The sequence below is a fragment of the Lutjanus erythropterus genome, chromosome 21 (genome assembly GCF_056507025.1).
Source record: "Lutjanus erythropterus isolate fLutEry1 chromosome 21, fLutEry1.hap2, whole genome shotgun sequence".
NCBI lineage: Eukaryota > Metazoa > Chordata > Actinopteri > Lutjaniformes > Lutjanidae > Lutjanus > Lutjanus erythropterus.
In genome coordinates, this window is record NC_139337.1 from 32,946,653 (window position 1) to 32,961,558 (window position 14,906).

The following is a 14,906-nucleotide window of genomic DNA, read 5'->3' on the forward strand; positions in this document are numbered from 1 at the left end:
GTGTTTTTGTCGTGTTACACACAGTGTTTATAGTGTTTTTGTCGTGTTACACACAGTGTTTACAGTGTTTTTGTCGTGTTACACACAGTGTTTTTGTCGTGTTACACAGTGTTTACAGTGTTTCTGTCGTGTTACACACAGTGTTTACAGTGTTTTTGTCGTGTTACACACAGTGTTTATAGTGTTTTTGTCGTGTTACACACAGTGTTTACAGTGTTTTTGTCGTGTTACACACAGTGTTTACAGTGTTTTTGTCGTGTTACACACAGTGTTTACAGTGTTTTTGTCGTGTTACACACAGTGTTTTTGTCGTGTTACACAGTGTTTACAGTGTTTCTGTCGTGTTACACACAGTGTTTTTGTCGTGTTACACAGTGTTTACAGTGTTTTTGTCGTGTTACACACAGTGGTTTTGTCGTGTTACACACTGTATACACTGGATTTGTGTTACAAACTGACCTCTGTCCTCTCCTTTGTGTTGGTTTGTGTCTCATGTTTGGACACTGTCACGTCTCATGTCCATAAAAAGCTGTTAATTTACAAATGAAAAATGAAATGAATATCATGTCTTCTTCTTCTTCTGCTGTCTGGATCAATCACTTCCTGTCTCCACTATACCGGTGAGTAACACACACACACACACACACACACACACACACACACACACACACACACACACACACACACACTCGATGCATTTCCAACCTCTAATCCTAACCTGATTATGCACTCATAGAAATAAAGGTTCCAAATTGGTTCTTCCTGAAGGTCTGAGCTTCTAATCCAAACCATTTCCTTTGGAAGAACACTTTTTTGAAGGAATGGTTCTCCAAGGGTTCTGGGTATGACTAAGGGTTCAAATAGAACGCCTTTTCCATAAAACAGTTCTTCAAGCATTGTAACAGTCCTTGAAGAACATTTTCAACTTTGTACCAAAATATGAACTCTTCTCGGTGGAACCTGGATTGTGGGTTCTAGATGAACCCTTGCAATATAATTGGGTTTTCAATAGAACACTTTGGTGGGTCCTACTAGGGAGAACTCTCCTTTAGACCCTGTCACCGGGGGTTCTGGGTAAAACCATTCATAGATGTTTCTAGGTATAACCCTATTATTTTGGTGGAACCTTCATAAAAAGTTTTAGTTAGCCCCTTTATTTAAATTAACGTAACCCTAAACTAAACCTAATCCTACACCCTAATACTAAAACCACAGAAGTCTTTATTTGATTTTATTTGTGTATTAATTTATTTATTTTGAACATTTAAAATAAAGTAAAATATTTATGTATGTATAAAAACAAACATAAGCATCTGAAGCCTGAACAACAACAACAACAACAACAACAACAACAACAACAAACATCACAGAATATTAGTTTTTATTTAAATATCAATATAAATGATTGTGAAGAGGCAGCTGTTAGTGGACTGAACTGGATTACTGTGGTCTAAACCAGTGTTCCACTGTCCTGTTCCTCAGGTTCCCCTGTCCTGTTCCTCAGGTTCCACTGTCCTGGTCCTCAGGTTCCACTGTCCTGTTCCTCAGGTTCCACTGTCCTGGTCCTCAGGTTCCACTGTCCTGCATGTTTCAGATGTTTCTGCTCCAACACACCTCAAATGATCAGCTCATCATCAATGATCAGCTCGTCGCCTGATAACAACCTGATCATGTGACTCAGGTGTGTTGGAGCAGAAACATGCAGGACAGTGGAACCTGAGGAACAGGACAGTGGAACCTGAGGACCAGAGTTCAGAAACACTGGATTAAACATCAGTCAATAGATTTCTAATTGGCAATAAATCGATGAATGATTAATCATTAATGTTTGCTGCTGCACCATTTTGTTTTTGTATGTCTTTGTTTTCATTGGCTTGTTTCTGATCAGATCACCTGATTGGCTACTAAAATGCAGATGAAAGGTTGGGATATTAATTCAAATTGTACTCAGTACTCAACTATGATTTTGAAAGTAACTAAGTAGATTACATGCTGAAATGAATACTTAAGTACAAGTAAAAGTACAGACTTGAAAATCTACTCATAAAAGGACACGTACCCCAAAAAAACTACTTAATTACAGTAATTTGAGTATTTGTAATTAGTTACTTCCACCCTGAACTCCAGTATGACCAGTAATCAGTAATCCTCCCACAACAGCTGTGCCTGTGTACTTTACCACACACAGTACTACATGTACTGCAGTATTTAATACTTCATTCATTACAGTACGTCTGTGGCTTTAACACAGACAGCTGTCTCCGCGCCGTGCGTGATGACGTCATCGCCCGGCCTCCGCCGTGTCGTAGAGCGAGATGACGTAGTAAAAAAAAAAGTGGGGGTCTGTCACAGGGAGGAAGAGCGCGAGCGTCCTGCACGAGGACAGGTAAAGATCAGAGCTGATGTTTGATTATTGATCAGTGATCAGACTGATGATCAGTGTGAGTCTGTCGATCAGCAGAGATTCTCTCTCTCTCTCTCTCTCTCTCTCTCTCTCACACACACACACACACACACAAAATGATGCTGTGTGTGTGTCTGTTGCAGCGGGGTGTTTCCTGCTGCAGGACGACAAAGACTCACACTCACACTCACACACACACACGCTGCTGCTGCAGTGTGTGTGTGTGTGTGTGTGTGTGTGTGTGTGTGTGTGTGTGTGTGTGTTCGGTCTTCATCTGATAGAAACTAATATTGATCTTTGAATGTTACTATATTATTTATTTATGACTGAATTTTCCTGTGACGTCGGGTTAACTGTCACCTCACGGTTTGAGACTGATAAAGATCACGTGATCAGATCAATATTATTATTATTATTATTATTATTATTATTATTATTACAGGTTAAATGTTTTAGAAGAAGTTCTGAGGTGATCACATGACTGATAGGTGAATAAAACAGTTCAGTATTTTGATCTTCATGTAAAAATAATTTCATATTAATGTTGAATTTATGATGTTAGATTATAATTATTATTAATAACGATCAGATCGGCTCGGTGCCTTTTATCTGCAAAATGAGCAAAAGTGTCATTTTTATTGCAGCTTCATATCTTCAGTAAAAACTTTGTGTTGCCGTGGAAACAATTTCAAGTCAAAGAAACAGACAATCTAATCAAACTATTTTAGTGATAAATTAGTTTTAATAACCTTTTTAAGAAAATTCCGAAATTCTCTGATTTCAGCTTCTTAAATGTGTTAAACATTTTCTGTCATTCTATGGACCAAATAACTAATCAATTATTTTATGAGCCAAATAATCAATCAATTATTTTATGAGCCAAATAACTAATAAATTATTGGAGAAAATTATGGACAGATGGATCAATACGTCTTTCCTGTAACAGTTATTTTACAGGAAAGACTTACAGACAGGATCAATACATCAGTTAATCAAGAAAATAATCAAGAGATCAATCAACAATGAAAATTATAATAATCATCATCCTGTCTGAATCCAAACCAGATTACATTAGATTGTCTCTCAACCCTAATCCCCCCCCCACTCCACCCTCTCTGTTACTATGGGAACCCTTCACCTGACAGCTGGAGAGGTCAGTGGTGATGACATCATCAGACTGTGACAGTTGCTCACAGAGGATTTTAAAACTGATGCTGTGTTCAAGTACGACTGTGAAATCTGAGTTTTGTGAGTGTGGCTCGTCCTCAGTGACGATCTGCTGTGATGTTTCTCACTGGAGAACCGATCAATAATTAATAAGCTAATGTTAGCTTGTTAACATTACAGTTAAGTTTGAGAGGTGAACGAACTGAAGTTAAGTGAGCTAATGTTGCTACATTTATGTTAACAAGCTAAACTAATGTTAACTTGACTTAACTCAACTTTAAACAGATGAGTTGTTTACTGCAACGCCAGGATCACATGACTGAGGCCACTAGCAAACATGCTAGCAAGTTAATCTGCTAGCATGTTTGCTGTTGACACACTTCCAACAGAACTCAGTGGTCACGCTGGCATAAGGCTGTTTTAGCGGGGTAACATGAATGCTATCAGCTCGGTCATCTTGCTAGCTGGCGAGGTATGCTGGGCGTCCCGTTAGCAGGACGACACATCTCCGAAAAGTTCGGAGTAAAATCTGAAACTACGCGCTACGTGATGAATCGACCACAGATTCTAAGTTTTAACGTCGACATTCTCATAAAATAATCTTAAATTTACATTCTGTGATATTAAACAGTAGTATTTCGACACTTGTGGGTTTCCTCCTCTGCCATTGTTGTTATGAAATGCATTCTGGGATACGTGGCTGCCACAAGTCCACACAAGTCACCACCCGATCCATCCTCGATAAAATGGGCGGGGCAACAACACATCCGGGTATTTGACTGTAGTTGGCGAGATGCAAACTTTTGAACTGGAACAGTACTTGGACTGAGACTGATGACGTTTCTCAAGAACACAAGAACAGAGAAGAACACAAGAACACAAGAACAGAGAAGAACACAAGAACACAAGAACAGAGAAGAACACAAGAACACAAGAACAGAGAAGAACACAAGAACAGAGAAGAACACAAGAACACAAGAACAGAGAAGAACACAAGAAAACAAGAACAGAGAAGAACACAAGAACAGAGAAGAACACAAGAACACAAGAACAGAGAAGAACACAAGAACACAAGAACAGAGAAGAACACAAGAACACAAGAACAGAGAAGAACACAAGAACAGAGAAGAACACAAGAACACAAGAACAGAGAAGAACACAAGAACAGAGAAGAACACATACTGAGGAAGAGTTTTCCACTTCAGGAGACAATCATCATTAATCTCCATGGTAACTGTGTTGTCACTGTCTCTCAGGTGCATCACCATGATGACAGAGCCAGGTGAGCCACAGGAGGCCCAGTGTTTCCCTGAAGCCGCCGCCCACTCCACACCTAAACAGGTAAACAAATCAACATGTGACATCACATCCTGCAGCCTGACCACCATCAAACAATAGAAGAAAAAGAAACAATAGAGGGAAGACGTGTCGTTCATAGACTTTCCTATAATTAGTTTAGCAGCTGCAACAATTAATCAATCAAGAGATGATTAATCAATCCTTAAATTAATGAATTAATGAACTATTTCAATAATCAATAATTCATGTTGAGTCACGTTTTAATAAAAAAGATCAAAATTGGATCTTATGACAGTCATTAACAGTCATTAAGAGTTCTTAACAGTTGGTGACGTTGACTGTCGTTAACTAATAATTAATCCACATCCACAACTAACTGATGAATCAAGAGAATAATCAACAGATTGATCGACAATGTAAATAATCATTAATTGCAGCACTAGTTTTTATTATGATTCCTCCGTCCTCAGGGAGGGGAGGGCGGGCCATCCTCATTGGCTGAGGACTCGACGAGTCACCTGTCGTCAAGCAGTCGGATCGCTCGCTCTCCGGCCAGAAACCCACTGAGCTTCAGGACGATGCAGACCAGAGTGTCTCTGCTGGATGGCTCGTTGTTCACCTGCACCATTGAGGTGAGACGGGTGGAGACGAGTGGAGACGGGTGGGGACGGGTGGGGACGGGTGGTGACTGGTCGGGACAGGTGGAGACGGGTGGGGACGGGTGGAGACGGGTGGAGACGGGTGGGGACAGGCGGGGACGGGTGGAGAAGCGTGGAAACAGGTGGAGAAGCGTGGAAACAGGTGGAGACGGGTGGGGACGGGTCGGGACAGGTGGGGACGGGTGGGGACAGGCGGTGACGGGTGGGGACAGGCGGTGACGGGTGGGGACGGGTCGGGACGGGCGGTGACGGGTGGGGACAGGCGGTGACGGGTGGGGACAGGTGGTGACGGGTGGAGACGGGTGGTGACGGGTGGAGATGGGTGGGGACGGGTGAAAACAGGTGGAGAAGCGTGGAAACAGGTGGAGACGGGTGGGGACGGGTCGGGACAGGCGGTGACGGGTGGGGACAGGCGGTGACGGGTGGGGACAGGCGGGGACGGGTTGGGACAGGCGGTGACGGGTGGGGACGGGTGGAGACGGGTGGAGACGGGTGGTGACGGGTGGGGACGGGTGGGGACTGGTCGGGACAGGTGGAGACGGGTGGGGATGGGTGGAGACGGGTGGAGACGGGTGGTGACGGGTGGGGACGGGTGGAGACAGGTGGTGACGGGTGGTGACGGGTGGGGACGGGTGGGGATGGGTGGTGACGGGTGGGGACGGGTGGAGACAGGTGGTGACGGGTGGGGATGGGTGGTGACGGGTGGGGACGGGTGGAGACAGGTGGTGACGGGTGGGGACAGGTGGGGACAGGTGGAGACGGGTGGAGACGGGTGGGGACAGGTCAGGACAGGTGGAGACGGGTGGAGACGGGTGGGGACAGGTGGAGACAGGTGGAGACGGGTGGAGACGGGTGGGGACAGGTGGTGACGGGTGGAGACAGGTGGGGACAGGTGGTGACGGGTGGAGACGGGTGGAGACGGGTGTGACAGTTTAACCTTTTCTTTTGGTGTGATAGAAACGAGCACGAGGTCTTCAGCTGTTTGAGACGGTCTGTGAACACATCAACCTGCTGGAGAGAGACTACTTCGCTCTGTCCTTCAAAGATGCAGACAACAACAAGGTACCTGTCTGTCTCTACACCTGTCTGTCTGTACCTCACCTGTCTGTCTGTACCTCACCTGTCTGTCTGTATCTTCACCTGTCTGTCTGTACCTCACCTGTCTGTCTGTATCTTCACCTGTCTGTCTGTACCTCACCTGTCTGTCTGTATCTTCACCTGTCTATCTGTACCTCACCTGTCTGTCTGTCTCTTCACCTGTCTGTCTGTCTCTTCACCTGTCTGTCTGTACCTCACCTGTCTGTCTGTCTCTTCACCTGTCTGTCTGTATCTTCACCTGTCTGTCTGTCTCTTCACCTGTCTGTCTGTCTCTTCACCTGTCTGTCTGTACCTCACCTGTCTGTCTGTATCTTCACCTGTCTGTCTGTCTCTTCACCTGTCTGTCTGTCTCTTCACCTGTCTGTCTGTACCTCACCTGTCTGTCTGTCTCTTCACCTGTCTGTCTGTCTCTTCACCTGTCTGTCTCTTCACCTGTCTGTCTGTCTCTTTGTTTTGTAGAACTGGTTGGATCCAGCCAAGGAGATGAAGAAGCAGGTCAGAGGTTAGTAGCCCCACCCCCCTCTCTCTGGGGGTGGGGAATTAAAATTTGGATCCTGATTGGTCCATTTTGGACAGTAGATTGTGGTCGTCAGGTAAACTGGTTAAATGAACGGATGAACTGTCTGACAGGTGTTCCCTGGAGTTTCTCGTTTAATGTGAAGTTTTACCCTCCTGATCCCGCCCAACTCTCTGAGGACATCACCAGGTAGTTTCTCTCACCTGTCAATCAAAGCTTAAGACAGCTGTTTTCACTCATCTGTACACTAAAAACAGGTGATGTCTTTCTGTCTGTCTGTCTGTCTGCAGGTACTTCCTGTGTCTCCAGCTCAGACAGGACATCGTTTCAGGTCGTCTTCCATGTTCGTTTGCAACTCACACGATCCTCGGCTCCTACACCGTCCAATCAGAACTGGGAGACTATGATCCCGGTACTGAAACCTCGCTACACCCTGCAGAACTCTGTCATATCCTACACCTACTCTACTCTACTGTACTCTACTCTACTGTACTCTACTGTACTCTGCTGTACTCTACTGTACTCTACTGTACTCTACTGTATGTTACTCTACTCTACTCTGCTGTACTCTGCTGTACTCTACTCTACTCTACTCTACTCTACTGTACTCTACTCTACTGTACTCTACTGTACTGTACTCTACTGTACTCTGCTGTACTCTACTGTACTCTACTGTACTCTACTCTACTGTACTCTACTGTACTCTGCTGTACTCTACTGTACTCTACTGTACTCTACTCTACTCTACTGTACTCTACTCTACTGTACTCTACTCTACTGTACTCTACTGTATGTTACTCTACTCTACTCTGCTGTACTCTGCTGTACTCTACTCTACTCTACTCTACTGTACTCTGCTGTACTCTGCTGTACTCTACTGTACTGTACTCTGCTGTACTCTACTGTACTCTACTGTACTCTACTGTACTGTACTCTACTGTACTCTACTCTACTCTACTCTACTGTACTCTACTGTACTCTGCTGTACTCTGCTGTACTGTACTCTACTCTACTGTACTCTACTGTACTCTGCTGTACTCTACTCTACTGTACTCTACTCTACTGTACTCTACTGTACTCTGCTGTACTCTACTGTACTCTACTGTACTCTACTGTATGTTACTCTACTCTACTCTGCTGTACTCTGCTGTACTCTACTCTACTCTACTCTACTGTACTCTGCTGTACTCTACTCTGCTGTACTCTGCTGTACTCTACTCTACTGTACTCTGCTGTACTCTACTGTACTCTACTGTACTGTACTCTACTGTACTCTGCTGTACTCTACTGTACTCTACTGTACTCTACTCTGCTGTACTCTGCTGTACTCTACTGTACTCTACTGTACTCTACTGTATGTTACTCTACTCTACTGTACTCTGCTGTACTCTGCTGTACTCTACTCTACTCTACTCTACTCTACTGTACTCTGCTGTACTCTGCTGTACTCTACTGTACTCTACTCTACTGTACTCTGCTGTACTCTACTGTACTCTACTGTACTCTGCTGTACTCTACTGTACTATACTCTACTCTGCTGTACTCTACTCTACTGTACTCTACTGTACTCTACTGTACTCTACTGTACTCTGCTGTACTCTACTGTACTGTACTCTACTCTACTCTACTCTACTGTACTCTGCTGTACTCTGCTGTACTCTACTGTACTGTACTGTACTCTACTCTACTCTACTGTACTCTACTCTACTCTACTGTACTCTACTGTACTCTGCTGTACTCTACTGTACTCTACTGTATGTTACTCTACTCTGATCTCTGAAGTTCACTCAGGTTTTGTCTGCAGTGTCTCATCCTAACTAGAATAAACAGGGTTCTTCAGCAAAGGAGAAACCTTGTCAGTTCTGGGTAGAACATTTTACAACCACCTGTCTGTCTTCCTGTATATAACCTGTGTGTCTCTGACCACCTGTCTGTCTTCCTGTATATAACCTGTGTGTCTCTGACCACCTGTCTGTCTTCCTGTATATAACCTGTGTGTCTCTGACCACCTGTCTGTCTTCCTGTATATAACCTGTCTGTCTCTGACCACCTGTCTGTCTTCCTGTATATAACCTGTGTGTCTCTGACCACCTGTCTGTCTTCCTGTATATAACCTGTCTGTCTCTGACCACCTGTCTGTCTGTTGCAGATGACTGTGGCTCAGAATATGTCAGTGAACTTTGTTTTGCTCCAAATCAAACCAAAGAGTTGGAGGAGAAAATCATGGAGCTGCACAAAACATACAGGTTCTCATTATTAAACAGTACAGAAGCTGACATGTTCTAAACGTTCTAATGAATGAAACCAAACTGAATGACTGGTTGTGATTGGTTGTTTAGAGGGATGACACCAGCTGATGCAGAGATGCACTTCCTGGAAAATGTAAAGAAACTTTCCATGTATGGAGTCGATCTTCATCACGCAAAGGTAAAAAAACACAGAACACAAAGATACACAGAAAATTAAAGTAATAAACATTCAGAAACACACATAAATACACAGTATACACACACACACACACACACACACACACACACACACACACACACACACACACACAGTTTAAAGCAGGATTTCAGTGTAAATATTCAGTGTTTAGTTTAATTGTTTTGATCATTCAGATATTTTCTAGTAAAACATTTAATAGCTTGACTGGATATTTTTATCTGTACTTCAGTTCATCCTGTAGTCAATAAGAACATTTCACATAAAATATTTGAAACATTCACACTGATATTCGGTTGAGGACAAATCGTGTCAACTTTGTTATTCATGAAAATAATATAAATCTACAGGTGAACATTTTGTCTGTCAGCAATAAAACTGCAGACGGTTCAGTTGTTTCTGGCCATAATTTTAATTTGCGATATCTGAAATAGTATTTTATTGGTATAATATGATTTATATTTCTAAAATTACATGATGAATACGTGTTGGAACAGTTAGATTGTAGAAGAATCCAGAATGTTCATCAGAAATATAAATGTAGATAAATGAAAAGTTTCTGACTAAACCGTAAAGATCCAGTCGACATGTTGAACATTAAATCACTTGTAGTGTTTAATGTAGTTTTTTTTACACGTGTGGCTTCATTAAATGTTACATGAAGATGTTGAGTTGTATTTCTTCATCATCATCCTCATCGTGTTTGTTTGGGTCTGGTCTGTATTCTTATTCCTGTTAAATTAACAGCCTTTTGTTAGTTGGTTTTTGGGTTTATTGGTGGTTGTGTTGATGCTGCAGTTATGGTTTGTTTCCTTTTTTCATAAATTATCACTTCTGCCCGACAGTCTTTGTGTTGGTTTGTGTTTTTAGTGCTGCATTAAGTCCAAATTCTCTGATTTCAGCTTCTTAGACGTGAATATTTTCTGGTTTCTTTCCTCTCTGACAGTAAACTGAATATATTTGAGTTATGGACAAAACAAGACGTTTGAGGACGTCATCTTGGACTTTGATCAACATTTTCTGGCATTTTTGTGGATCAAACAACTAATCAATTAGTGGAAAAAATATTGCCAGATTGATCACTGGTGTTATGGCCTCCATCCAAAAAGAAATATGGTCACTAGGGGCAGGAGGCTGCAACATATAAAATGAGGATGCTGCACCAAAAAGGTTCTGATTTAACCCACAAGCTTTATTACAAAACAACAACACAACTTAACTAAAGGGAAACAAAAGGGCTGGAGGTCCAGGACAAAAGGAACAAAAGAAGGGGAGACGCTGGGACGACAACGCAACGGACCGTCGCTCCCCGCGTCTCCCAAAATCTACCTACGACAAACGTAAACTCAAAGTAAACAAGAGATGGATAACTAAACTACCAGCAGTCTCCAGCACAAACTAACTCAAACTAACACAAACTAACACAAACTAACACAAACTAACTCAAACTAACACAAACACAAACTAAAACAAACTAAAACAAACTAAAACAAACTAAAACAAACTAAAACAAACTAAAACAACAAACTCCCAACACCTAAATGTACAAGGAGAAAAAAAAGAGGATAAAAGTCTCCTCACTATCTGTTCTGTTGTTTGACAGACTCGTCTCTACTCTCTGTCCCTCGTCTCTACTCTCTGTCCCTCGTCTCTACTCTCTGTCCCTCGTCTCCCTCGTCCTCTCTCTACCTGACTGCTGACTGCACTCAGGTAGAGAGAGAGAGAGAGAGAGAGAGAGAGAGAGAGAGAGAGAGAGAGAGACTGCAATCAATCAAGAAAATAACTAACAGATTAATTGACAGTGAAAATAATTGTTAGTTGCAGCCCTAGATTTCAATAAATACGTTTATTATCCCCACAGACCTGCAGAACTCCTCTGGAAAATATATTTATTGATGAATAACTTGCAGTTGTTTATTAATGGATCCGTTAAAACTTAATTTATCCTCTAACAGTTTTTAAATTTGGTAGGTTTTTACTTTGATCACGTAGTTAACAGAGACAGAGAGCTCAGAGTGTATCAGCTGATGTCCTGCTTTCTGATCAATCACCAATACATGACCCACTTCCAGCCCACGATCAATCATCTGTGTGCGTGTGTGTGTGTTTGTGTGTGTGTGTGTGTGTGTGTGTGTGTGTGTGTGTGTGTGCGTGCGTGTGTGTGTGTGTGTGCGTGCGTGTGTGTGTGTGTGTGTGTGTGTGTGTGTGTTTGTGTGTGTGTGTTTGTGTGTCTGTGTGTGTTCAGGGTGACAGTAGTGATTTTTCCATCATGGCTGTTATCCATTGATTCAGTCCCTCAGTCAGAATGAATTTCACTCTGACTCAGATGAGTAACAGGCAACGACAAGCAACGACAAGTAACGATAAGTAACGACAAGTAACAACAGGCAACGACAAGTAACAACAGGCAACGACAAGTAACAACAGGCAACGACAAGTAACGATAAGTAACGACAAGTAACAACAGGCAAGGACAAGTAACGATAAGTAACGATAAGTAACAACAGGCAATGACAAGTTACGACAGGCAACGACAGGCAACGACAAGCAACGACAAGTAACGATAAGTAACAACAGGCAATGACAAGTTACAACAGGCAATGACAAGTTACGACAGGCAACGACAGGCAATGACAAGTAACGATAAGTAACAACAGGCAATGACAAGTTACGACAGGCAACGACAGGCAACGACAAGCAACGACAAGTAACGATAAGTAACAACAGGCAATGACAAGTTACGACAGGCAACGACAGGCAACGACAAGCAACGACAAGTAACGATAAGTAACAACAGGCAACGACAAGTTACGACAGGCAACGACAAGTAACGACAAGTAACGACAAGCAACGACAAGTAACGACAGGCAACGACAAGTTACGACAAGTAACAACAGGCAACGACAAGTTACGACAGGCAACGACAAGTAACGACAGGCAACGACAAGTTACGACAAGTAACGATAAGTAACAACAGGCAATGACAAGTTACAACAGGCAATGACAAGTTACGACAGGCAACGACAGGCAATGACAAGTAACGATAAGTAACAACAGGCAATGACAAGTTACGACAGGCAACGACAGGCAACGACAAGCAACGACAAGTAACGATAAGTAACAACAGGCAATGACAAGTTACGACAGGCAACGACAGGCAACGACAAGCAACGACAAGTAACGATAAGTAACAACAGGCAACGACAAGTTACGACAGGCAGCGACAAGTAACGACAAGTAACGACAAGCAACGACAAGTAACGACAGGCAACGACAAGTTACGACAAGTAACAACAGGCAACGACAAGTTACGACAGGCAACGACAAGTAACGACAGGCAACGACAAGTTACGACAAGTAACGATAAGTAACAACAGGCAACGACAAGTAACGACAAGTAACGATAAGTAACAACAGGCAACGACAAGCAACGACAAGAACGAAAGGCAACGACAAGTAACGACAGGCAACGACAAGAACGACAGGCAATGACAGGCAACAACAAGTAACGACAGGCAACGACAAGTAACAACAGGCAACGACAAGTAACAACAAGTAACAACAGGCAACGACAAGTAACGACAAGTAACAACAAGTAACGACAGGCAACGACAAGTAACAACAGGCAACAACAAGTAACGACAAGTAACAACAGGCAACGACAAGTAACAACAGGCAACGACAAGTAACGACAAGTAACAACAGGCAACGACGAGTAACGACAGGCAACGACAAGTAATGACAAGTAACGACGAGTAACGACAAGTAACAACAGGCAACGACAAGTTACGACAGGCAACGACAAGTAACGATAAGTAACGACGAGTAACGACAAGTAACAACAGGCAACGACAGGTAACGACAAGTAACGACAGGCAACGAAAAGTAACAACAGGCAACGCCAAGTAACAACGAGTAACGACAGGCAACAACAGGCAACGACAAGTAATGACAGGCAACGACAGGTAACGACAAGTAACGACGAGTAACGACAAGCAACGACAGGCAATGACAAGTTACGAAAGGCAACGACAAGTAACGACAAGTAACAACAGGCAACGACAGGTAACGACAAGTAACGACGAGTAACGACAAGCAACGACAGGCAACGACAAGTAACGACAGGCAACGACAAGTAACAACAGGCAACGACAAGTAACAACAAGTAACAACAGGCAACGACAAGTAACGACAAGTAACAACAAGTAACGACAGGCAACGACAAGTAACAACAGGCAACAACAAGTAACGACAAGTAACAACAGGCAACGACAAGTAACAACAGGCAACGACAAGTAACGACAAGTAACAACAGGCAACGACGAGTAACGACAGGCAACGACAAGTAATGACAAGTAACGACGAGTAACGACAAGTAACAACAGGCAACGACAAGTTACGACAGGCAACGACAAGTAACGATAAGTAACGACGAGTAACGACAAGTAACAACAGGCAACGACAGGTAACGACAAGTAACGACAGGCAACGAAAAGTAACAACAGGCAACGCCAAGTAACAACGAGTAACGACAGGCAACAACAGGCAACGACAAGTAATGACAGGCAACGACAGGTAACGACAAGTAACGACGAGTAACGACAAGCAACGACAGGCAATGACAAGTTACGAAAGGCAACGACAAGTAACGACAAGTAACAACAGGCAACGACAGGTAACGACAAGTAACGACGAGTAACGACAAGCAACGACAGGCAACGACAAGTAACGACAGGTAACGACGAGTAACGACAGGCAACGACAGGCAACGACAAGTAACGACAGGCAACGACAGGCAACGACAGGCAACGACAGCCAACGACAGTCAACGACAAGAACGACAGGCAACAACAAGTAACGACAGGCAACGACAAGTAACGACGAGTAACGACAAGCAACGACAGGCAATGACAGGCAACAACAAGTAACGACAGGCAACGACAAGTAACAACAGGCAACGACAAGTAACGACAAGTAACAACAGGCAACGACAGGTAACGACAAGTAACGACGAGTAACGACAAGCAACGACAGGCAACGACAAGTAACGACAGGTAACGACGAGTAACGACAGGCAACGACAAGTAACGACAGGCAACGACAAGTAACAACAGGCAACGACAAGTAACGACAAGTAACGATAGGCAACAACAAGTAACGACAAGTAACGATAGGCAACAACAAGTAACGACAGGTAACCAGCAGCCTGTTTGGATCAGTTTCCTGCTGAGTCAGCAGCAACACATATTTTAGACACTTGATACTTTAGACACAATGTCAGTTTAAGTGTATGATCTATCAATCTATCTATCTATCT

The 14,906-nt window shown here is 43.2% G+C and overlaps 1 protein-coding gene across 1 annotated transcript in view; it reads left to right on the forward strand.

The window, feature by feature from the left end:
- The first annotated feature begins 4,837 nt into the window (after positions 1 to 4,837).
- LOC146307952 (band 4.1-like protein 3) overlaps positions 4,838 to 14,906 on the forward strand; it is a 28,872-nt gene continuing 18,803 nt past the window's right edge. The window contains exons 1-8 of the mRNA XM_084747565.1: positions 4,838 to 4,912; positions 5,341 to 5,502; positions 6,487 to 6,591; positions 7,087 to 7,129; positions 7,258 to 7,333; positions 7,435 to 7,556; positions 9,294 to 9,390; positions 9,484 to 9,571. Of these exons, the coding sequence (XP_084603691.1) occupies positions 4,838 to 4,912; positions 5,341 to 5,502; positions 6,487 to 6,591; positions 7,087 to 7,129; positions 7,258 to 7,333; positions 7,435 to 7,556; positions 9,294 to 9,390; positions 9,484 to 9,571 (768 nt within the window). The remainder of the gene's footprint in view (positions 4,913 to 5,340; positions 5,503 to 6,486; positions 6,592 to 7,086; positions 7,130 to 7,257; positions 7,334 to 7,434; positions 7,557 to 9,293; positions 9,391 to 9,483; positions 9,572 to 14,906) is intronic.